The 26,952-nt window shown below is 39.0% G+C and overlaps 1 protein-coding gene across 10 annotated transcripts in view; it reads right to left on the bottom strand.

Annotated features, from left to right (window-relative positions):
* The window catches only part of PSD3 (pleckstrin and Sec7 domain containing 3), a 682,522-nt gene that overhangs the window by 43,218 nt on the left and 612,352 nt on the right, over positions 1-26,952 (bottom strand). For all 10 annotated transcript variants that reach the window (XM_074384015.1, XM_074384005.1, XM_074384006.1 and 7 more), the window contains one exon: positions 16,752-16,822. In XM_074384015.1, the coding sequence (XP_074240116.1) occupies positions 16,752-16,822 (71 nt within the window). The remainder of the gene's footprint in view (positions 1-16,751; positions 16,823-26,952) is intronic.

Here is a 26,952-nt window from a genome sequence, read left to right on the forward strand (position 1 = left end):
AATGTTTTGTTCTGCTATCTTACTAAAATTATCTTGTATTATGCATTTTCTGTTTCAAGAAATCTTATTTTGAACTTAGATTATACATTCTAAGTCTCCCCTCATAGATTTAACTGCATCTACGTCTCCTTGCTCACCTGTTTCTTTCTTTTTTCCATCTTGACTTCTCCTCATATCTTTGCTATTTTCTCTTCTCTCAAGTATTTTCTTTAGGTAGGTGGTATACTGTTTTATTCTTATGCTCAAGTACCTTTCATTTCTTTGACAGGTATAGAACTGGATATAGAACATATGGCTGCAGTCGTCTTCACTTGTTTTACTTATTGTCTGGAGACGATTCTGTCTTCTAGCTTCCAGTTTAATATAAGTCCAATGCCAATCTAATTATTTTCTCTTTTTTCTTAGGAATCACATATGGGTTTCCCTTTAATCTTAGAATTCAGGATTTTTTGCTAGGCTGTGCCTTACTTTTCTTATCTATCCAGTCTAAAACTAAAAAGTCCCACCCTGATTCTCCCTTATGTGATCATTCACTTGGGTTGATAACTGCTGACAGAGGTAATAAACACAGTTGAGCAGACTGGAGCTAAGACAGATTTAAGGTCTTCAGCTATGGTTGCATCCAGTGCCAACCTACATTTCTTTAACATCTCCACAACTTTTGAAGTTCTTCCTTTGCTTTTTGTTACAATATTCTCCTGGTTTCTCTCCTACCTCTCTGATCACTACTTTGCCATCTCCTCTTCAGCACACCCTTCTATGTGTAACCTTTGGGATGGTGTCAACTCTACCTATATATCACGATGTCTAACTAACTACTATAGGTGAATAGGAAACACAAAACCAGTTGGTAGCTATTAATACTGAATGACTTAGACTGTCTCATTTGGAGCCACTATAAACATTCTTTGAGTGTATTATCTCTGCTGATATCTTCATTTAAAACCAAGCTCAAAGGATAATATTCTTAGATGACTCTTAAAAATGTGAAAAAAAAAATTTTAATGCAACATTTATTACAGACATAAGAAAAAGCTAACAATAACTGTCACTTTGGAAGAATTGTATCATTATTTAAAAAGAGGACTCAATTGCAAAGCAGTTTCCTAAACTCTAAGACACACTGCCAGATTGTCTTGTATTGAAAGGAAAACGCTATCTAGGATATCAGTAGAAGACAGGAGCTATTTAACTAGGGCTAAACTGAAGTTGAAAAATTTTAAGTGTAAGAAGCTTCCACTTTTCTAGTTGATAATACAGTTTTACCATTTTTTCTTAAAAAGGCAAAATACAAACCTTAAAATATTTTCAGCATTCTGAATTCATACTAGAAAATAAAGCTCCCATTCCACACACACACAAAGGGCAAAACCAAGAATACAGTGGAAACATTAGGGTTGACAATTGGATTAAAAAATGACTTTATCCTACAAAGTTCATTCTGACATCTTTATTTTTCACTAAAGGAGAAGATGGTGTTTATGATAGAATTGAGAAGGAAGAAATAAGGGATAAATTATCATAATCAAACCATTTCAAACCAAAGACTATCTGCTGTGCAAGCTAAATGTGAAACAGTGAGCAAGATAAATCCAATCAACAAATTTTCTGTAAGAAAAGAAAATGCTCCATGACATCTAATTACTATCCATTTTCTCAAATAAATGAGGGGTGAAAATGATGACTAAAAACATGTTACTCTCCCATGTTCCCTGCAATCTGCATCATTTTATGTAATAGGATTCATTAGAGCACTCCACCATCCCAATAAGCACCAAGAATGTGATTTCACAATGCTATTTATTTTAAATTCATTTAAAGCATGAAATGAAAAGCTTTTTTTTTTCTAAGAAGCTTGTTAATTACCTCTTGTGAAGATGAATCTTAACACACTAACATAAAAATCATCTGAAATGGTACAAATAACTGGCACCAGCCTGAAAAATTATACTTTCGGGTAATATAAAGGACAATTTGGAAAATGACCAAATTGTAATTAAACTTCATATCAATTTAAAAAGCATATTCAAGATTCCAGTTTTCAATGTATTATTTACTTCATGCCTCATTAAATAGGTAAAATAGCTACATGTAATTAAAACAATTTAAAACAAAGTTGAAATGGTCTTGATTTCCACCGAGAGAACATAGAATTGAGACCCCATTCTTACTTGGAGCTAAGCAGAAATTAATAAAAATGTTAGTAATTAAAGTAAGCTGTGTCCTAAACTGTCGATTAATTCATGGTTTTGAAAATGGCATTAAAAACGTTTCTCATAATTTGATGACTATATTTCTAAAAAAAATGCTAAGTATGTCTTATTAGGTGTCTGTCTTTCTAAAAATCATTCAGCTTCATCTTAATAGCTCTTTCCACATGTAAAAGAGCACAGAACCAGCAGTTACAAAAGGAAATAAAAATTCCATAAGCTCACAGGAAAGCAGAAAGGGCAAGAGGAGACGAGGCAAGAGATTGGTCTGCTCTAGGTGCCATAAGTCTTGGGCACATTAGCCCCAGACTGGTTGCTATCATCATAGTCTGGGAGGCCTTGAATCTTCAGCGGCTTCCTCCTGTGCCTGAACCAGGCCCTCCCCGATGCGATCCATACTTTCAGCACTGCAAAAAACTGCTTTTCCAATTAAACTTTTAAAAAACCTATGAGTTGGGCCTGGGAGGTCAAAGGTGCAGTGAGCTGTGATCACACCAATGCACTCCAGCCTGGGTTTAAGAGTGAGATCTTGTGTTAAAAAACAAACCACCGTCCCAAAACAAAACAGAAACAAACAAAAACCCCTTATGGGCAGCTGGAACAAAATCTCTCTTCCAAGTAAGCCAAAGAATAAAGACAATTCTGCATTTAGGACACAGCTCCTAATCTGTGACAGCCAATGTACGTTTTAGATAATGAACTGATTGTTCACTTCTAAAGACATGGTAAAGGCAAATAAATTCAGTTTTGAACAGCTGTTTTCTAGACCCTAAAGATAAAAAAACAAAACAAAACATTAGAGATTCTCAAGAGCCTGGTCTGCCGACTACAGTAATCAAGAGGCAAACTCTAAGTAATTCACTACCATGCACTAACCAGCTACCTACACCCATCGCTCTTAACCACTCCATCAATCATCTCTAGGGCAGTTCAGTTTTGTAACAACCAGAACGCAAGAATAACATCACAAGCCTTTCTAAAATACTTTCAAGAGAGAAACAGAGACTGGCAGGGACAGACACAAAGCCCATGACAGAAACTGAGATAGAATTTCTGAAGCTATGTGTTAGCAAAGGCTTGTCAAAGCACTTGGCTAGCAGATGACTCACTCTGTAACAAAGTGGTTATGAAGCTACTATCCAAATGTCAACAGTGATGGATCATCAGAACCAGCAAGAATTTAATCATTTTAATGTCAACCAAAATGCAGGTTCGACTCATAGAAATTTCTAATTTTTAAAGCACATATGAACTGTATTACATTAAAATAATATTTGACTATTCTGCCATGAATACTCTATGTTACCATAGTTATAATTAACTACCAATAGGGCATACATTTTTTAGGTACTCTTAGGCTCAGGGGCACTGCAAGTTCTAGAAAAACACAGATAGGAGTGTTCTTACTCAGGTATAAAACAGACAAAAACACTGTACCACAAATGCCCTATTATGCCAGATCATGACTGATACCTGGACTCTGGAATAGTTTTGAAATGTGCCAATATTTAAATCAGCCCCTATGCTGGTGTTGTATATCAAAAGCTCTATCTCGGAGAGTTACATAAACTGGAATGAGTTATTCACTCAAATTTATACCATTTACCCTATGTTTTCTCCAACCCTCTGCTATACACTTGGTTTCTATCATGTTAACTGGTACTTTTTCAGGAGATGATTTTAAGAGTCCACTAGCCATTCACTGCATAATACTGGTCTTCTTACCTACACTGTCAGGCCAAGTGTTTACAGGGACTAGACACTATATTTGTTTCTCACATAGCTCCCAACATGACATTTTGTAAAGGGATCTGACATTACTATCGTGATACTCCGTGGATTTACTCTTTGCTTGAAAGTGAAAGGCAAATGTGACTAAGAAACATTAAGGAAGAGGCCAGAAAAGAAAGTGAGGCAAATGGTGATGAGGCAGATTGTGTGTAACCTGGAGAAGAGCTCTGGATAACATAAGAAACTGTCTGGGGAAAGGGAAGAAAGACAAAGACTTATTTTACTTTAGAGATAAATCAATAACAGGAAATAAAAGAGAGTCAATGGAAACGAGACAGACATTGGGGACCTGTTATTTTCAAAAGTCACAGGAAGTGAATATGAGAAAAAGGGGAGTGGAGTGGATCAAAGCGGAAACTTCTGGGCGAGCTTCTTGAGAGTAGTTGTCTCTGTCCTGCCCGCCTCTGCATCCTCTGCTCTTTAATCTGCCCGCCACGCCCACCACTGCACTGAAACCGCTTTATCGATAATTTCCTACTTGCTGAATTCACGTGGCACTCTCCAATTCCTATTTTACTTTTTCATAACATGGCACATTTCAAACATCTCTTAAAGTTTGTGGTACCAGCTTTCTCTCTGGCTTAGTTTTCTTCTTAGCTGTCTGGCTACATCGCATAGGCTCCTCCCTTGTCTATTCTTCCCAAGGCACATGTGAGTATCTGCGCTCCCCTGGTTCTGTCCTCCATTTTCTCCTCCGTCTCTGAGTGACATCATCTACTTGCATGGCTTATCAATTCTTTCTTAATGACTGTTCAGATCTGCATTTCTGGCCCTTTCATCGGCTCCAGATCTGAGTATGCATAATTGCTTAGTGGACACATCCATTTATTATTCCAGACACTCTGAATTCAATACCTCAAACTGAACTCTACAAGTAAAGCTATGTTCCTCCCTCGTTACCCCTGCCCTTGTTTAAGCTAATCTGGTCTCTGTGTCTTTGATAGAACCTGTTTCCAAGTCATTCTCCATCCTGTAGCCAGACTGATCTTTTTAAAATATACAGTAAATATGAATGCCATGCATGGTAGCTTATACCTATAATCCCCACACTTTGGGAGGCCAAGGCAGGGGGATCGCTTAAGCTCAGGAATTCAAGACCAGCCTGGGTAACAAAGTGAGCCCTGTTTCTAAGAATAATAGATAGCCAGGTGTGGTGGTGCACACCTGTGGTTCCAGCTACGCAGGAGGCTGAAGTTGGAGGACTGCTTGATCCTGGGTGGGGTCAAGGCTGCAGTGAGCTGAGACCCCACCACTGCACTCAAGCTTGGGTAACAGAGTGAGACCTAGTTTCAAATAAATAAATAAAATAATCATGTCACTCCCCATTTAAAACATGTGATAGCTCCAACTGCTCTAAGATAAAATCTCAACTCTTTTTTTTTTGACACAGAGTCTCACTCTGTCGCCCTGGCTAAAGTGCAGTGGTGCGATCTCGGCTCACTGCAACCTCAGCCTTCTGGGTTCAAGTGATTCTCTTGCCTCAGCCTTCTGAGTAGCTGGGACTACAGGCACTCACCACCATGCCCAGATAATTTTTGTATTTTTTAGTAGAGATGAGATGTTGGCCAGGATGGTCTCCATTTCTTGATCTTTTGATCTGCTTGCCTTGGCCTCCCAAAAGTGCTGGTATTACAGGCATGAGCCACTGTGCCCGGCCAAAGTCTCAACTCTTTAATACCTAAGAGGCTGCTGGCACTGCGCGTATGTGTTCAGGAGGCATACAACATACAGGGGTATTAACACAGGGCGGTCATAATCTTGAGAGGCATGAGATATTATTTATGAAAGCTTCAACTTCCCATAGGAGTGGTCAGAAACCTTTGTGACAAGCCACTTTGGTTCGAATGGGAGTAGTGAAAGAGGTTGAGTGAATGAAGACTGTGAGGACTTCGCACTCTCTCCTGTGTAATTTCAGCTGCGTCTGGTTTTCCTTCTGATGACTATTGTGACTTTTTAAAAATTTGTTTTTCAGAGGGGAAAACGCTTTATGATGACTCTCAACTTGTAATGAGGAAATACGAATTGAATTATTCTTGAATTGTTCTATATGGGTAAAAAGCATTATACACTATTACATAGTTGAGAAGTCTTGATGAAAGGCTTAAAGTAACTGATGAGCAATTGATAACGATATGAGACCCTAAATAGATTGTTGTTCCAGTGGGGAAGGGGGTTTGTGTATGTGTGTGGTATATATGTGTTTACAGTCAAGGGAAGGTGGTCTTTAAAGCCAGCCATTATGGACTTAAGAAATGGCTGGAATTGCCAGCCATCATGACTTCTTTCGACGACCTATTTGATTTAATCAGGGAAGGAGAGACCCTGTTTCCTTCTGTCTCAGGCAATGCTATATCCCTCATTTATCCCCAATGCCAGTGTACTGGCAGCCATAGGGTGAAAATGGAGGGAAGTTAACTGGAAGCCCTTGGATAGGAATCTCTGATGCTGAGAAATTTTTATGGGGAAGAAAGGTGTGAAAAAAGAGAGCATGAATGCAGAACCTGAGTGTGCAAGTGAGGGCCTTAAGGACAGATGCTGGATCCTGGGATCTTTGCATCCCCATCTCTGGCAAAGCCCCTACTACACAGGAGACTAAATAAGTGAGTCTTAGCCAAACTGAATTACGTTATCTTTGGGCCAGGGCTTTTTCTCATCACTCCTTAACCAAATAGTGGGGGATTGGCTGAAGAAGCAAAGAAGAAGGAGGAGGAGTAACTTTTCCGCTATACTAGAATCCTAGGAGTGTCGATATTGGCATCCTAAGAGCATAAAGGAAAGAACAATATGGCACTCCTAGGGCACATGCCTCACACAGGTTCCGTGAGGAGAGCTGCTTAGCATGGGGGACACTATGCCATCTAAGTCCTTTGAGTACCTGAGTGTGGGTGGGAACAGCAGTGCCCTCTGACTCAAAGAGCCTGAAATTCTTTGAGGAAAAAACACAGCTTCTTTTGTAAATGGGACAGCTGATGACATTGTGATATCATCTCTTTAATTTTCATTATATCTTAATCATTTGAAACACAGTTTTTCATCGTCTTTCTACTGCTTGCTACTCCCCCTCCAGCCTATAATCCAATGTAAAAAGCAGTTTGTCATTCTTTGAATACGCCACATTCTCTCAAACCTGCCATTTTCACTCCCCTCTGGCTAAAATGCTTTTTCTCACTTGCCTGCCTGGCAAACTCCTCCTCATCCTTCAGGCATCAGTTCAACTCATGGTAATTCCTCAGGGACACATCCTCTGACCTTTCTAAGTATGCTTAGCTGTCCTTCTTCAGTAAGACCTTTACACACCTCTATTAATTCATCTCATTGCTTAGTGAATGCTCAATTTATCTGTTTTCCTCCTGTTTTATGAGCTCTATGTAGGCAGGGACTGTATGTTAGTCATCTTCAGACGCCTAGAATTTTGCACAGTACCTGATGTGATAAATAGCTTTGGGAGGATATAAAACCCAAACTGTATAAACCCCAAACCACCTTGCAATCATACAATTCACTTTTTGTGCAGCATCTGCTATCACGTGCTGTAGAGGCTTCCAGCAGGGGGAAGGATTAACCAGCAGTGGGACATTAGCAACCCTCTGTAGGATGTACACTTCACCAGGATTAGCCCTTAACACATGCTACAACCTGGGCAGGGGGAAGAAGTTTAACTGCCTGCTAGTCTTGTTTCTGGTGGGTGGCTCAATACCCCAAAGGAAACTCTGATGCAAAGATCTGCTCTGCAGCAGACAGTATCCTATTAACCTAACAGGGAGTGGCATTTCCAGATGTAGATGCCCGTAAGGTCTTCCTTCTTGTACAGTCTACCTACTTTTTTTATTTTTTATTTTTACAATTCAGGAAGAAGCTACAGAATCAGGCAGATATAGCTATACAAGACCCAGAACTGTGAAGTTTAACCTTCCACTGATTGATGAATTAGTCTTTAGGATCTGTGCAAGGTTTCTAGGAACAGATATTAGTTCCGATTTTTTAAAAAAGAGCATTAACAACAATAAGAAGAGAGCGGAGACTGGTTATTAAACACAGCCACCCTTTTGCAGGCTTATTCTCATCCTAAGTAGACAGTTTACAGCTATGCTAGCATTCTTACTGATTTAAATAAAATAGCAATCTGATCAATAGCCCATGATTCTACTTTTCACTCTTCACAAATGTATAATTTCCTTAGTGCCAGGCTTTTCTCTTTATAAAAGCAATTTCACCCAACTTTCCCCAGATGCACATTTGCCACACTCCACAGATATCATAAATCTGGAGAAGCAATCTTCTTGGAGCTCTAATCCAAACTGATGCTGAAGCTTCAAAGTTTACAAAGTTGTTCCCTTGTCAATACTAGCCCATTCTCTATCTCAGTGACTCAAACCCCCAATACACTTATCTGAAGGAGAGGACAATGATGTAGGAGAAGCTGGTAACTTTGAACAGCGTCTTTCTTTCTTTCTTTCTTTTTTTTGAGACAGAGTCCCGCTCTGTCACCAGGTGCCAGGCTGGAGTGCAGTGGCACAATCTCGGCTCACTGCAATCTCCGCCGCCTGGGTTCAAGCAATTCTCCTGCTTCAGCTTCCCGAGTAGCTGGGACTACAGGCGCGCGCCACCATGCCCAGCTAATTTTTGTTTTTAGTAGAGACGAGGTTTCGCCATGCTGGCCAGGATGGTCTTGATCTCTTGACCTCGTGATCCACCCGCCTCAGCCTCCCAAAGTGCTGGGATTACAGGCACGAGCCACCGTGCTCGGCCTTTTGAACAGCGTCTTTCTTTGCATCTCTTCTCTCAAATGCTGAATGTTAGAATGTATTTCTCATTTCAAATACTTTTCTCTTCTCAGGCCCACCCTGAGATGGAGTGGGTGGAAATCCGGTGGCTAGGTATTCAAAGAAATGGTTTTGACAAAGGAAGCTATGCTCCTTACAGAGATTTTAGTGAAAATAAAGAAGTGAGCCAAGAGAATGGGATTTATGCTGGGGAAACACCGGTGACATGTGAAATTTAATTTCAAGGGGTTTGTCCTTGCAGAGACAAAGGTAGCTAATAGGACTAGTGTGGGTCCAGCATGCACATGCTGATCTGGCAGAGGCCAGAGTAGTTATAAACTAGAAGCTATGCTGACTCCATAGGAAAATAATGGTAATACAAGATATCCAGCCACCTAAGAGCATGGATAATCTCCAAGTATCAACAAATGCCTCCATTTCTCTCTTGTCATGACCCTCAAAGTAATGTGAGCATTTCAGAAGGATGATACCAATACTTTTCTTTGTAATCATTGTGCTTCAGCTAGCTCCATACCTCTTTCTACAAAGGCAGTTCTCCCACCAAGAGAGCATGGTCCAAGGTGACGCACTCCATCCTCCAATATTGCTTACCTGATGTATTCCAAAAGGGAGATGACAAAAGAATTTGTGTTAAAGTCCTTTTTAAACACTAGACAGCAGTTGCAATAAAAAATAATTATAAAAGTGTTGTTTACAAAGCTGCTCTGGTAATATGCAAAATGTTAATGAGAGATACAGATTTCTGGTATCAGGGTCAGGGGAAGATGTGGCAGGCACCAGATCCAGCCATGAAAGTGGCAAGAAGCGGCAAGAAGCAGCCCTGAAACGAGCCAAGGAGCTGGACGAGGAAAACAGGGCTTCCAAGCAGAAACAAAAAGAAAAGCAAAAGATGGAGCTAAAAGCGAAGGCTCCGGGGAAGGTCCCCTGCCCAAAAGGTTGAATTAAGAAATCTGGGCTGGGTGCTGTGGCTCATGCTTTACAATCCCAGCACTTTGTGAGGCTGAGGCAGTTCAATCACCTGAGGTTGAGAGTTCGAGACCAGCCTGACCAACATGGATAAAGCCTATCTCTACTAAAAATACAAAATAAGCCAGGAATAAGGAATGAAATTAGGTACAATCCTTCTAGAGGTAATTCAGGTATGGAGGTGCAAGCCTATAATCCCAGCTACCAAAGAGGTTGAGGCGGGACAATCACTTGAACCTGGGAGGTGCAGGTTGCAGAGAGCCACATCCCACCATTGCACTCCAGCCTGGGCAACAAGAGCAAAGCTTTGTCTCAAAAAAAAAAGAAAGAAATCTGGTTAAAAGTAAGGTGTTATTTGTGTCTGAGGTGATAGTAACCCTTGCCTTCCATTCCTATTTAAACATCTGTATTTCCTGCCATAACATCTTTTGCCATCTATAGCTAAAATGAAACGCTGCCTTGGAACCTGTTGTACATTTAAGAATAAATACTTTTAAAATAAAAAAACAAAACAAAACAACAACAAAAGCAAAAAACGAAACAACAACAACAAAAGCGAAGAATAAATAGTATAGTTGAAGTCCTTTTAAATATAGATCTGGGTGGACTAAGGAAGGCTAGTTTTAAAAATGAATAATTCTTTCAATCTTATCTATGGCATTATAATATTTTGAAACATTTAAAATAACAATAAATCAAATGTATTTGTTGCCAATCTCCATTCCAAAGCAGTTGATCATCTCAGCGGTGCAAATGTGGAGACCGTGAGGGGTTGCCATCTGATTCAGTACTGTAGATAGTAAATCAAAGGGAAGGCCTCTTTTCCAGAGAAACACAGGTGTGAAAAGGCAACCACAGCAGTGTGTAAAGAGTGTGAGGACACGTGTTTGTGCACAAACACCAAAATCAGAAAGTTCAAAATGAACAAGATTCTTTCCTCTGAATTTCTGTATGTCGATAATTCGTTGAAAAGAGACATGTTGCCACAAACTCCTGTAAGGAATGAAATTAGGTACAATTCTTCTAGAGGTAATTTAGAAATAGGTTTTCAGAACTGTAAAAAGTTCCTACCATGTGGCCCATGACACGCCTAGGAATCTTAAGAAAATAAAGAGATATGTGCACGTGTGTGTGTGTGTGTGTGTGTGTGTAGTGTGTAGTGTTATTTATAAATGAAAAACCAAAAAAGAAGCCAGGCATGGTGGCTCACACCTGTAATCCCAGCCTCTTGGGAGGCCAAGGTGGACAAATCATGAGGCCAAGAGTTCAAGGCCAGCTTGACCAACATGGTGAAACTCTGTATCTACTAAAAACACAAAAACTAGCCGGATGTGGTGGCATGCATATGTAATCCCAGCTACTCAGGAGGCTGAGGCAGGATAATCACTTGACTCTTGGATGTGGAGGTTGCAGTGAGCTGAGATTATACCACTGTATCGCAGTTTGGGTGACAGAGCAAGATTCCTTTTTTTTAAAAAAAAGTATGTCAGAAAGTGGGGGAAAGGTTAAATTATGATAAATCCATTTAACAAAAAAAACTGCTAGCATTAAAAAATGAGTATGTTTATAAATGCTCCAGGGACAGAAGAAACAAACAAAACCATAATAACATCTCATTTCAGTTACCAGCTACCAGATTGATGAAAATAAAAAATGTTTCTAAAAACCTTTTAATGAGAAATTGCTCATGATAATATAGAGAGTGAAAAGAATAAAATGCCTAAACTGTATTATACTATGATTCCACATAGATTTAAACAATCTTTTCCTGGGAGTGACACTAGCAAGACAGCAGAAAAGGAAGTCTCAGCTCTCATTTCCCCAAAGAAATATTGAGGAATCAATGACACATGGAGCAAAATACCCACGAGAATGCCAAATCCAGTTAAGAGGTTGAAGTACCCCAGGGGAGAAGCAAGCCAAGAAACATACACTGAAACAAGTAAGAAAAGCAATTTCATGCTATCCACATCAGCCATTCCTTGAAGCTGGTATACTTCAGCACCAGAAGAAACGCCCCTGACATCTCTCACAGGGGAAAGGAAAGAGGTCTGTGATATTCTGGCTTTTCAGAGGGCTGCCTGGATAATGGCTTTATCTTGGTTCACTTGGAACATCGATGGAACTGAGATAGTTTGGATGCCTGGGCACTGCTAAAAACAAAGGAAAGTGGTAGGTGGCTCGCTGCAGTCAGCACAGCTTGGTGCAACTGGGAGAAAAGATGGTCAATCCAAAGCTTCTGCCTTGGGAGGGCTGAAAAAAGGGTAGAATGTGTGGCCCTCCATGTGTGTACCTATGCAACAATCTTGCATGTTCTTCACATGTACCCCAAAACCTAAAATGCAAAAGAAAATGATGATAAATACATTAAACAAAACAAACAAAAAAGAATCTGTTACTTCCTTGATCTTGGACTTCCCAACATCCAGATCTGTGAGAATATATTTTTATTGTTTATAAGCCAAAAAAAAAAAAAGAATGTGTGGCCCTCATTCCAGCTCTTCTTAGTCCAAAGGGACTAATTTTTGTCTCACCTCACTCAGAGCACTAACAGAACCAGCACAGTTTGGATGCCTGAAGGACACTTAGAACAGAGTAGAGACACAGGTGGCTTGCTGTGACTGGCACAGGTTAGCGTAATTGGGAGGTACATACAACTTAAGATTTCTCCCTGGGAGGGGAGAGGGAGGAACAGAGTATGCATCCATCATTCTGGCTTTTTGGAGGGCTGTCTGAGGAAGTGGCATCTGACTCTCCTGATTCAAGGCACTCATGGGGAGCTGGCAAACACAGAGGGCCTGGTGGCTGCTTAGAATAGGGGATAGCTGGGTAGCTTCCTACTCTAAAATCAGGTAACTTGCAGTGTTGCAGACAGACATCAGAGGGTGTAAGGATAATGGGCTCCTGAAAAAGGATTCAGAGGTCCCTAAAATCTCTATCAAAGATTATTGGTGAGGGGCCTCTGCCGTAGCAAGCCAGCTTCTGTACTCGAAGAGCTGGCTGATTCTTTAAATGTGCAGATCCCAATATAGATACAAGAGACAGGAAAAATAGGAAAACATGGTTCAATGGAACAAAATGAATTTCCAGAAACCGACCTTAAAGAAACAAAGTTATATGAATTACCTGTATAACCACTGTAAAGATGCTCAACAAGCTTAAATAATGAATAAACAAAATGAGAATATCAATAAACACAAAATATTTAACAGAACTATATATATTTTCAAGCTGAAGATATAATAACTGAACTGAATAATTCAGATGAGAGGCTCAAGAGCAGAAAATGAAGAAGAAAGAATGAGCAAATTTGAAGACAGGCCATTGGAAATTATCCACTCAGAGAACAAAGATGAATAAGAATGAAAAAGAGTTAAGAGAGCCTTAGGCATTAATGGAACACGCCATTATGCAGAAAAACACATTATGGAAGTCCAACAAAGAGCAGAAAGACGAAAGGGCACAGAGCTTATTTACAGAACACTTCTCAAATCTGAGGAAGGAAACAGACATCTAGATTCAGGAAGCCTAATGACAATCAGGATTAATGCAAATAAATTACACTGGGACCAATGAAAAAACTATAAAAAGTCAAAGAAAAAGGGAGGACTTTGAAAGTAGCAAAAGAAAAGTGATTTGTCTGTGGATTTCTCAGCATAAATGATGCAGAGCCAGAACTGACTGTTAAATGTTTAAGGTGTTCAAAGAAAAAAATAATTACTTGTGACACAAGAATATTACCTCCAGCAAAACTACCCTTTAAAAATGAAAGATGATATTTTCTGAGGTAAATGAAAGTTGAGAGAGTTCATTACCACTAGACTTGCCTTACAAGAAATGCAAAAGGGAGTTCAAGTTGAAATGGAAGGATGCTAAACAGAAACATGAAAGTATAAAGCTCACTGGCAAAAGTAAACAGAGACAGGTCTTGGTATCTGTAAGACACGTTATAGGACCCCCAATGGATACCAAAATCCATGGATGCTCAAGTCTCTTGCATAACATGACACAGTATTTGCATATGTCCTATGTATATCTGTCTGTACACTTTAAATCATCTCTAGATTACTCATGGTACCTAATAAAAGGCCTACATATCACTTCATTGGCATGGATTCAACATAGTACTCAGTATGTGGAAAATCCAAGTTTTGTTTTTTGAAACTTTGTGGAACATTTTTTTCTGAATATTTTAAATCTCAGGTTGGTTGAATTCAAATGCAGCAATCACTGATATGGAGTGCTGACTATATGTAGGAAAAATACACAATAATATTATAATAGTGATATGTAAATGACTTTTAACTCTGGTAAATAAATTTTTAATAATTACATTATTAAAATACATCTTTAAAAAAGTATTAAAATATTTTACTTATATATATACATTATATTTATAAATGTAAATTTATAAATTTTTTAAAAAGTATTAAAAAACTTTGCCTATAAATATACATTAGTGGAAAGACAATACAGAAGGATATAATTTGTGAGGGATCAAGAAAGATTAGAGCAGAAATAAATGAAATAGAGAAAAAAAAATCAATTTAAAACCCTAAAACTTTGTTTTTCAAAAGATCAACAAAATTGACAATCCTTTAGCTAAACTAAGAAAAAAATAGAGAATACTCAAATAAATAAAATCAGAAATGAAACAGGAGACATTACAATTGATGCCACGTAAACTAAAAGGAATATATGAAACTATTATGAACAATTATACACCAACAAATTGGGAAACCTAGAAGATAAATTATTAGAAACGGATAAATTATTAGAAACCTACAATCTGCCAAGACTAAATTATGGAGAGGCAGAATATCTGAATGGATCTATTATAATAAGGGGATTGAATCTGTAATGAAAACTCTCCCAACAAAGGAAAGTTTAGGACCAGATAGCTTCACTCGTGAGTTCCACCTAACAGTTAAAGAACTAATGCCAATCATTCTTAAACTCTTCCAAAAAATTGAAAAGTAGGGAACACTTCCAAACTCATTTCATGAGGCCAGCATGACTCGGATACCAAAACCAGAAAACAGTACTACAAGAAAACTACTTGCCAGTATGCATTATGGGTATAAGTGCAAAACTCTAAACAAAATGCTGGCAAACTGAATTCAACAGCATATTAAAAGGATCACATACAATGATCGAGTGAGATTTATCTTTGGGATGTAAAGGTGGTTCAACATATGAAAATCAGTCAGAGTGATAAAACACATTAACAGATCAAAGGATAAAAATTACATGAACATCTCAATAGATGCAGGGAAGTGATGAAGTCCAATATCCTTTCATAATAAAAAAAGCCCTCAAATGAGAAACAGTTTCAAATGATCTTATATGTATAAAACCTAAAGATTCCCTAAAAATGATTAGAATAAATAAATTTAACAAAGTTGCAGGACACAGAATCAACAATCAGTTGCATTTCTGTACACTAACAATGAACAATTTGAAAAGGAAATTAGTAACACCATTTACGACAGCATCAAAAAGTATTAAAAAAATACTTAAGAATAAATTTGACCAAGAAGGCGAAAGATATATGCACTGAAAACTGTAAAACACTGCTGAAAGAAATTAAAGAAGACATAAATAAATGAGAGACATGCTGTGTTTGGGGATTCAAATTAATATTATTAAAATGTCCATACTGCCCACAGAGACCTACATATTCAATAAAATCCCTAAGAAAATCCCAGTGGAATTTTTTACAGAAATAAAAAAAATTCTAAAATTTATATGGAATCACAAAAGACCCTGAATAAGTTATAAATAATATGGAAAAAGAAAAACAAAGCGGTAGACCTCACATTACTGATTTCAAAACATATTACCAAGCTACAGTCTTAAATCAATACGGTTCTGGCATAAAGATGGACACATACATAGACCAACAGAATGGAACACAGAGCTCAGATAAATTCAACACACATATGGGGAGAAAGTGGAACCCTTATAGACTGTTGTTCAGATATAAAATGGTATATTGCTTTGGAAGACAGTATGGAGTTTCTTCAAAAAACTGAAAACAGAACCATATGACCCATTTCTGGGTATTTATCCACAAGAAATGAAATTAAGATCTTGAAGAAATATTTGCACTCCATGCTCACTGAGGCATTATTCACAATAGCCAAAAGGTAGAAACAACCTATGTGTCCACTGAAGGATGAATAAAGGATATGTGGTACAGCAGGATGCATTCTAAGAGCCCCGGTGGATGCCTGAAATTTTGAATAGTACCGAACCCTATATATAGATGACCCTCAAACTAAACAGGCTTGAACTATACAAGTCCACTAATATGCAGACTGTTTTCCACAAATACTGCATTTGTGGGGCATGAAACCCAAGTATACAGAGGCCAACTTTTCTTATATGTGGGTTCCACAGGGCTGACTGCAGGACTTGAGTATGTCGGGATATATAAGAGGGGTATATAAGAGGGGCCCTGGAGCCAATCCCCTGCATGCACGGAGGGATGACTGTATACTATGCTTTTTCTATACATATGTACCTAAGATAAAATTTAATTTATAAGTTACTCACAGTAATAGATTAACCACAATAACTAATAATAAAATACAACAACAATAACAATATGCCACCATCACTGTCCTTTGGGACTATTATTAAGTAAAATAAGGGTTACATGAACAAAAACACTGTCACAGTTGGACAGCTGATATCATAACAGAGATGTCTATTAAGTGACTAAAGGATGGGCATATATAGGATGGCTATGCCGGACAAAGGGATGATTGACATCTGTTCAGGATGGAGCAGGATTGAGAAAGATTTCATTATGCTACTAAGAACAGCATGCAATTTAAAACTTTAAATTTATTTCTGGAATTGTCTATTTAATATTGTTTTTAACATCAGGAAACAAACTACAGAAAGTGAAACCACAGATAAGTGGACTACTGTATCTTGTTTAATTATTTCATCAAGTTTTGTGGGTTTTATTTTTTATCTGCTTTACTTTTACCTTTTGCAAGTAAAGAACTGTTCCCTTCAGTACAGCATAAAAGGTTTTCCATCCTCGTTTTCCTCTTGGAGCTAGAAAGGGGGAAAAAATGTAAAATTTTATTTGACATCAGCATTTTAGAAAAGAGAGTCTAAATGATCAACATGGTGATAGTGTTTCAATATTCTACCTTGCTACCAAAACTAACAACAATAAGAACAAAATTTTTCTGAGCCTTATAGTGTGCCAGGCAGCATTCTAAATGTTTGCCATATACGGTCTTATTTAATATTTACAGTAATCCTACCAGGTTGGTACTATTTCTCTCTTCTTCTTACAAAACTGAAACATGGGGCAATAACCTGCTAATGATCTGACAACTTGGAAGAGTAGAAGCCTGAAAAGCCAGGTAGCATGGGGGACTACAGACTGGATAAGCACAAGAGGCATATTGGAAACACACAGCAATCCAAAAGAAGCTGAAAAAGCTTAGGTACCAGATCCTTAATAGCTTCTTTAAAGATTCTAGAAATCAGTCTCAGAATATGAAAGGACCACTTTTGACATTTCTCCCATAACCCCCTCAACCAGATGCAAGTTTAGTTATTATTATTCCTACTGCAACCTGTGCATATCTCTACTGAGGATCTTGCTGTAATGTACGATTTTTGTCCAAATGTCTCTTTCACTAGACTATGAATGACTTGACAGGAGGTAACCTTCATCTTTAGAATTCACAGAACCTAGCACAGTGCAAGGCAGACATTAAGCACAATCATACAATTCTCCAAGTTAATTAATTCTTTCAGAAGTCCTTATATTTCTTCTGTTTCTGTATTTCTAGATATAAAGTATATTTTCTCTATTGACTTACATAAACTCTTACAAATTATCCTTAACCAAAAAGCAATAGATTAGCAAAACAGTTTACAATTTAGTATCTTAATAGAATTAAAATCTGTAACTGGAAAATGTTATTGCTTGAATGTCATTTTTCTAAACATGTCTGCCAAAATAGATGGGGAGGGCCATTTACTCATGCTCTTTTATCAAACACTAGGCTGTCTGTAGCCTGTCTTGGATCCCTGATTACATTAGGAAGTACATTATTCTTAACCAAATCCTTTAAATCTCTTTCGACTGAATACTCAAGAATTCTTAGACTTGCAACTAGGTGAATAGCCACTTACAGAACACAGGCAATTCTGCCAACACCATACTGAGCTATCCACCTGGCAAGAAACGATCCGAAATATCCACCCTGCAGGTTCCAAGGGAAATAATAAATATCATCCCTTCTGTCTCCACTAGGTGAGGCTTAAAGGTATACTAAAAATATATATAATGCCTGGCAAAAAGCATACCATTATTTCCTTTATAAAGCAAAGAAAAAAAGCAACTAATATAAACAGATGACCATACATCATATATATAATAAATATTCACTACCTTGTTCAATAGATGTCAAATTTTGATAGTGCCCACATGAGCACTGTGCACACAGAAGGGACCAGGGCCGAAAGGGTTGCTGCAGAGCAGGACCCCAGGAGGCATGGTATGCGGGAGGCACCTGACCAGAAAGCAGACCAGCTGGTTTCCAGCCCCTTCACGATCTCACCAGGTCTGAAACCTATCCTCCCAACCAAGAGCCCCTAACAAGTCACTCTACTGTGCTGTACTTCATGTGTACTTTTGCTGCATTTTAAAATGTGGGTAATTCCTAGAACTTAAGGCAAAGCACTGGCTAATGCTGGCAGGGAAACTAGAGAAAATCTTCTGTTTTCAGTAGAGGAGCCCTGGGTCCTGAAACATAAAGGCTTCCCTGAGCCCTAAAGCTAATTTATTGGCATCTTGACATCCCTTTAGTTAAAAAATCTACACGTCTATTTTTCTCCTTTTGCAGTAGATCTATGAATCCACGTACACATTTACAAAATTTTAAACAGCTCTTTCTCATTTCTACACTAAGCCTGCTAGAAACAGATACCAAAGAGCTCTCCAAGAGAAATGTGATTTTAGAAGTCACTCATGAGTGACTAATACTAAGTCAGGTACTTAGTAAGTGACTTACTTATTAAACAAAGTGACAGTAACATTGGAACTGGGTAACAATCAGAGGTTGGAAAAGTATGGAGGGCTCAGAAGAATATGCTTAGTAACGTTAGTAATGGACTTACTTATCTGTACTCACTTACTGCACTCACTCGGACTTACTTATCTGTACTCACTTACTGCACTCACTCCTTTTCTATTTTCTATCTTTGGCCAGTTACAATTCAGTTCTCTAACAGATGGATGAAACAACCTATAATCCTCCCAAAAAGGTAACTAGGGAGCAAGTAAGTACTCACCAGTATTTAGCTGGTGTGCTATAAAAGCACTGCTCTAAGTGCTCTAACATGTATTAATCCATTTAACTCACACCACAATGCTAAGCCTAAAATATTATTGATACTTCCATTTTACATGAGACAGATGGGTGCAAACAAGCAGAATTCAGGGAAAGAAGGGACCACTGCGCACTGCAGTGGGCTGAGAAGGCTCTCTAGAGCAGATGCAACTGCTCTGATTTTATAATCTCACACAGTGCCACCGTTGCCACTGCACTCTCAGTGAGGCTCTTCATATGAAACACAATGAGCTGGACGCTAATAAATGACAAGTATTGCTCCTCCTCATGAGGACTGTAGAAAGAGTTAAAAAGATTTCACAATACAAGTGTTATTAAGTAGACAGAGCTCCATAAAGAGCTGTAACTTCACATAATGAACTTGATGAGAGGATGAGTGAAAAGATTACTGACTGGAAACGTAACGTAGCAACTGAAAGGCTTTAACTACAGGGTTGTGGGGAATCAGTAGGCCGACGTCCTTTTTAATATCCAGGTGTCTTCTGTGAGAGTGTTTACTCAATTTTATTAAAAGACACCATTTTACATGTGAGCTCATCTTTTCGCTGCAGGTTTTACTATGCATACTTAAGGTCCAAAGATAATCAACTGCTTTCTTTCTCAAAAATACGAGAACCTTGTAGGGTTTTCATTACGATAATCTGCCTCTAACCTTACTTTAGCTTTGTTTTTAAATGCTACTGAAACAGACATCATTATTTTTTCTACAACATGCTACTGTTGGTTTAGATTTAACGTTTACTTTTATCTTTATTGATCGCTTCTTTCTGTACTTCAGATTGTTTTTTGGAGGCCATTTTCAATTACTTCTTGGAGTCTATCCTTAGAAGTTCCTTTAGCAAGGATAGTCTTTTGGTGGTCAATCTTCTGTTTTTATTTATATAATAAATGCCCTCATTTCATTAAAAATTCCAAGTAAAAATTGCTTTTTCTTATGAAGATATTATTTCACTCTTTTGGCTAACACCATCGTTGCAATGTTGATAGTGTTTAGATCTGTGTGCCCACCAAATCTCATGTTCAACTGTAATCCCCAGTTTTGAAGGTGCGACATGGTGGGAGGTGATTGTATCATGGGGGTGGTTTCTCATGAATGGTTTAGCACCATCCCCTTGGTGCTGTTCTTGTGACAGTGAGTGAGTGAGTGCTCATGAGATCTGCTTGTTTAAAAGTGTGTAGCACCTCCCCAACTTCCCTTGCTCCTTCTCTGGCCATTTGAAGTGCTATTCTCCCTTCAAATTCAGCCATGACTGTAAGTTTCCTAAGGCTTTCACAGAGGCTGAACAGATGCCAACATCATGCTTCCTGTACAGCCTGTAGACCTGTGAGTCAATTAAACCTTTTTTTTTTTTTTAAATAAATTACTCAGTCTCAGGTTTTCTTCATAGCAGTGTGAGAATGAACTAATACAGAAAATTGGTACTGTAAACTGGGGCACTGTTTAAAAAGATACCTGAAAATGTGAAAGCAACTTTGGAACTGGATAACAGTCAGAGGTTGGAAGAGTGTAGAGGGCTTAGAAAAACATAGGAAGATGAGTCAAAGTTTGGAACTTCCTACAGACTGGCTGAATGGTTATGACCAAAATGCTGGCAGTGATATGGACAGCCAAGGCAAAGCTAACAAGGTCTCTGATGGAAATGAGGAACTTACTGGGAACTGGAGTATGGGTCACTTTTGTTATGCCTTAGCAAAGAACATGGCTTGCATTGTGCCCTTGTCCTAGGGATCTGTGTAATTTTGAATTTGAGAGTAATGATTTAGGGTATGTGGCAGAAAAAATTTCTAAGCAGGAAAAGTGCTCAAGATATGGCCTGGCTGTTTCTAATATCCTATGCTCATATGTGTGAGCAAATAAATGACCTAAAACTGGAACTTAAATTTAGAAGAGAAGCAGGGCATAAATGTTTGGAAAATTTGCAGCTTATCCATGTGGTGGAAGAGAAAGGCCTATTTTTAGAAAAGGAATTCAAGCAGGTTGCAGAAATCTGCATAAATTAATAAGGAGTCAAGTGCTACTAGCCAAGACAATGGTGACGTGGCCTTGAAGGCATTTCAGAGACCTTCACAGAAGCCCCTCTTGAGGCCTAGGAGGGAAGAATGGTTTCCTGAGCCAGAGCTAGGGCATGGCTGCTCTGTGAAGCCTCAGGACACTGTTCCTTGCATCCCAGCCTCTCCAGGTTAAGCCATGGCTCAAAGGGGCCTGGGTACAGCTTGGGTTGCTGCTTCAGAGCATGTTGGCCATAAACTTTGGTGGCTTCCATGTGGTTTTAAGCCTGTGGCTAAACAGAGGGCAAGAACTGAGGCCTGGGAGTGTCTGCCAAGATTTCACAGGATAAATGAAAAAGCCTAGATGTACAGGCAGAGCCTGCTTCAGTGGTGGAGCCCTCATGGAGAATCTCTACTAGGGCAGTGTGGATGGCAAATGTAGGGCTGAAGCCCCCATACATGGGGTGCTACCTAGTGAAGCTGTGAGAAAAGGGCCACCATCTTCCAGACTCCAGAATGGTAGAGCCACCGACAGCTTGCATCATCACCTGGAAAAGTCGTAGGTGCTCAACTCCATCCTGTGAGAACAGCTGCAGGGGCTAAACCATGCAAAGTCACAGAGACAGAGCTGCCCAAGGTTGTGGGAGCCCATCCCTCATACCAGTGGGTCCAGGATGTGAAAAATAGAGCCAAAGGAAATTTTTTTTGGAGCTTTAAAATTTAGTGACTGGCCTTCTGGGTTTCAGACTTGTGTGGGGCTTGTAGTCCCTTTCTTTTGGCCCATATACCTTCTGCAATGGAAATATTTACCTAATGCCCGTACCCCCATTGTATCTGGGGAGTAACTAACTTGTTTTTGATTTTACAGGTTCATAGGTGGAAGGGACTAGCTTTGTCTCAGATGTTACTTTGAACTTGGGACTTCTGAGTTAATGCTGGAATGAGTAAAAACTTTGGGGACTGTTGGAAGGCATTATTGTATTTTGAAATGCGAGAAGGACATAAAATTTGGGAGGGGCACAGGATGGAATGATATGGCTTCTCTTGCTCCTCTGGCCATGTGAAGCAGTGCTCTCCCTTTACTTTTCACCATAATTTTAAGTTTCCTGAGACCTTCCCAGAAGCTGAGCAGATGCCAGCATTATGCTTCCTGCACAGCCTGTGGATCTGAGCCAATGAAACTACTTTATAAATTACCCAGTCTCAGGTATTTCTTTAGGCCAATGTGAGAATGGACTAATACAGATTTCTCCCCTGGGTCTAAATGTTATATCTAAGAAAATTTTTTTTTTTTTTTTTTAGTTTTTTGAGACAGAGTTTCGCTCTTGTTACCCAGGCTGGAGTGCAATGGCGCGATCTCGGCTCACCGCAACCTCCGCCTCCCGGGTTCAAGCAATTCACCTGCCTCAGCCTCCTGAGTAACTGGGATTACAGGCACGCGCCACCATGCCCAGCTGATTTTTTATATCTTTAGTAGAGACAGGGTTTCACCATGTTGACCAGGTTGGTCTCGATCTCTCGACCTCGTGATCCGCCCGCCTTGGCCTCCCAAAGTGCTGGGATTACAGGCTTGAGCCACCACGCCCGGCAATTTTTTTTTAAATTTATACAGACTGGTGTTCTTTGAGCTTCCTGTGATATTATATCTTTGAATATTATCTATCCTCTACTGTCACCATGCTATTGTAACCTAACACTCCATTCTCACTTCTCACTTCATTCCACTTGTGACTTATCCACTCTTTGATATTCTCCATCTCTTTGTACTCCTGTGCTAAATGCTGTGTAATTTTATCTCAGGTACTGGTAGGCCACCCAGATCCAAAAATGTCCTGAAGGCTTAGCAGCCCCAGAGTTAGCCACCTCTCCACATTTGTACTCATGCTTTATTCCTGGCCTAACAGGATTTCCCTTTCCTTTTTACGGCTTTATCCATTCAGATAAAAGTTATTTAAAAATATTTTATCTATCATTTTTAGATGTTTTATAATGGGAGAGTTTCAGAATCTGTAGGCCATCACGTTGTAAAAATAGATTCTCTATTGCATTTTTCTGTCCTTTTTTTAAAAAAAGGGAAGAATTTATTCACAAACTTTGTTATCTAGCAAGAATTCATTTGGAGCAGGATACAGGAGGTATTGTAGGGTGAGAACAAAGAGAGAAACTGGAACAAGGGGAACCAGTAAGGAGGTTATTACAACAGGTGAGATAAGAGAAAAAGGCCAGAACATGGAGAGAAGCATACAATAAATTAAGATAAAATGGAAGGAAAGGGGAAAGGCATTAATATTAACTGAGCACCCACACTGAAGCACTCTGGGTGTTGGGCTAGCATTATACATATATGTTCTATGTGTTTCAAACAATCTTTTCAGGTAGGAATTTTTGTCTCTCTTTATATTTTATGTCCCCTTTATTAAATATATTTGCAATTCTGAAAGGTATAGTATGCTGCCAAGAAAGATACCCATCTAAGGATTTCAAAGCTAATGTACAGGGCAATTAAGGAAACAGTTATAAGGATACACTAAGAAGGAGAAAATATCCAATGGTATACCACTGTACTCCATCCTGGGTGACAAAGCGAGACCCTGTCTGAAAAAAAATGAATTATTTAAGAGTTGATTCAACAGTGATGTTGAACTATGGGGGAAAAGTACTGTCCAGTCAGACTGAAGGGACATCCACAGTAAATGGTCTGTATCAGTACACAGTCTCTGAGTATTAGTTTTGGCTTGGGGGCTGCTTCCTGACCAGTACTGGTGAAAATAAGAAATGAATAAAACCACCAAGATGCTGTGATTGTTATACTGAGTCACACTCACATAAACGAGAAAATTCTTTGCAGTGGTCCGTTCTGCTACTCCTGTGAGGTGGGCCCTGAAGGCAGGAAGGGAGATGATGAGATGAGAGGTAAATATAACCAGGTACTTTTTCTCATCTCACTCAACTCTAGGACCTTCAAAGGTATCCCTGTTCATGACTGCAGATCTCAGAAGAGAAGCACAGTCTCTGTGTCTGCCGTCTCAGGTGCTCCCAGCTCGACCTCTCTGCAGAATAATTACTTAATACCAGTAATAACTATAGTAGTAGTTATAGCACAACAAATGACGGCTGAACACATACTGTTTTAAACACTGCTCCAAGATTTGACCTGTATAAACAAAATCCCAGAAGTCTAAGAGGGAGCCATGGTTATAACCTCCATCTTGCAGATGTGGAATCCATGACCACCCTTCCTCCCACCTCCTACGAACTGGCAGCACTTGTTTCTCTACAGCACTGGGCACTTTCACTCCAGTTGCCATATGGGGGAAGGCCATCTAAACCAGATTCAGGAGGCAATGTCTTGGACAAATCTGGGATACAGCAGTGAAATTAAAATTATTTGAGAGCTAAGGCTAGGCACATTGGCACATGCCTATAATCCCAGCACATGGAGGCAAAGGCAGGAGGACTGATTGAGGAGAGGACTTCGAGATCAGCCTGGGCAATGTAACAAGACCCTGTTGCTATAAAAAAAAAAGCCAGGTGTATTAGTACATTCTTACACTGTTTATAATGACATAACCATGATTGGGTAATTTATGAAGGGAAGAGGTTTAATTGACTCACAGTTCAGCATGGCTGGGGAGGCCTCAGGAAAAGCACAATCATGGCAGAAGGGGAAACAGACATGTCCGTGACGTGGCAGCAGCAAGCATAAGTGCTGAGCAAAAAGGGGGAAAGCCCCTTATAAAACCTCCAGCTCTCATGAGAACTCACTCACTATCACGAGAACGGCATAAAGGTAACTGTCCTCATGATTCAAGTACCCCCCACCAGGTAGGAACTACAATTCAAGATGAGATTTGGGTAGGAACACAGTCAAACCATATCACCGATATAGGCTGGTGCATGCCTATATTCCTAGCTACTCGAGCTGCTGAAGTGGGAGGACCGTTTCAGCCCAGGAGGTCGAGGCTGCAGTGAGCCATGACTGTGCCCCTGGACTTCATCCTGGGTGACACAGTGAAACACTCTCTCAAAAAAAAAAAATTATTTAAGAGTTGATTCAGCAGCCATGTTGAGCTATTGAGAAAAGCACTGTCCCAGTCAGATTGACGAGACATCGACAGCAAACAGTCTGTACCAGTACATAGTCTCTGAGTATCAGCTCTGGCTTGGGGGCTGCTTCCTGACCACTTAGAGTGAAAATAAGTAATGAATAAAACCAACAAGCTGCTGTGATTGTTATTCTGAGTCACACATACACATGAGGACCAAATTTCTGCAAAAGAAAAAAAAAAATCCTCCAAAGATGGATGATATTGGAGCCATCACTGAATCTTCAATATTACAAATCAGTTACTATTTTCTCATTTTTATCATACATTTGAAGAAATCTATGTGGAAATAAAGTACAGTGAATAATATTTTGGTTTCAGTTATTACCATAAATTTTTGTAAAATAGTAAAATGCTTAATGGGCAATGAAAGGACACTGTCACCCCTCTTTCATAAAGAGGAAGGTATAAAATATTTCTAAACAATAAAATATTCAGTAAAGATTAATAATAGATTTATGATGGAAAGGTTTTTTTTTTTTTAATTCACCAAAAGGTATAAGCTTCATGCAGAAGTTCATATTTGCATGCTATACTTTCCAACTTTTCTTCTCAACTGAACTGGAAATGGATTGTGCTTAAGATTTTACAGGTTCAATTTTCTATTTTATTCAAATGGCAGAATATTTGTTCCTACATAAAAATCTTGTCCTCTTTTTGACCACTAATGTCTCTGGGTTTCTTGATCATCTATTTTTTTTTTCCTTTTCTGCATGTTTAATATCAGAAAGTCGTAATATGCATAGAAAGACAGAGGATGCACATTGCCAATTTTTTTCATTTAATACATTAATCTTTATTTCCTGTCTCTCGTCTTGAAAACATTCTCCTATTGTTCCATGTAAAATGACAAAAATACCATTTTATTCCCCTCAGAGTAGAGAGAGAAAGTTAGCCATATCCATTTTAATGAGAAGTAAATTCTTTCTCAGGGCCTGAGGAAGAGTCTTGGAATGAAGGCCAGCAGTGTAACTCCTGCCAGGCCAAGAAACAAGTATGTGGGGATGAAGTACTTCTAATGCAAAATATCTTGAATTTCCTTATGTTAATGGAGAAAGATATTCACAATATAAAGCAATCACAATGATGGCATTCCAAAACAAACATAGCACTTTGCTGAACTTGAAAACAAAGGTATACTCAGCAGAAGTTCTATAAGTAAGACATCATCAATAACAACTGTAAAAAGCACAAGGCATTTTAAAGATTGTTCTGTTTTCCTAGTGATAGAACTAAAAAACTTCAGCTTTAAAACGAAATTCTGGCTGGGCGCAGTGGCTCACACCTTTAATCCCAGCACTTTGGGAGGCTGAGGCACGCGGATCACCTGAGGTCAGGAGTTCCAGACTAGCCTGACTAACATGGATAAACACTATCTCTACTGAAAATACAAAATTAGCCGGCTGTAGTGGCACATGCCTATAATCCCAACTACATGGGAGGCTGAGGCAGGAGAATTGCTTAAACCTGGGAGGTGAAGGTTGCAGTGAGCTGAGATTGCGCCATTGCATTCCAGCCTGAATAACAAGAGTGAAACTCCATCTCGAAAAAAAAAAAAAAATCCTTAAAGTATCTATCCTAAAGCATGAAGAAATAAGCTACATTGGTAAGAAGGTAGTTCTGAAGTTCTAGCCATTGACACAGGTGAAGATACAACTCATGCAGGGAGGAGTCTGCTTTCTACAACTGATGTGCAAAGGACTTAAATAAGTTCATA

The sequence above is a fragment of the Saimiri boliviensis genome, chromosome 13, assembly GCF_048565385.1.
Source record: "Saimiri boliviensis isolate mSaiBol1 chromosome 13, mSaiBol1.pri, whole genome shotgun sequence".
Classification (NCBI taxonomy): Eukaryota; Metazoa; Chordata; class Mammalia; order Primates; family Cebidae; genus Saimiri; species Saimiri boliviensis.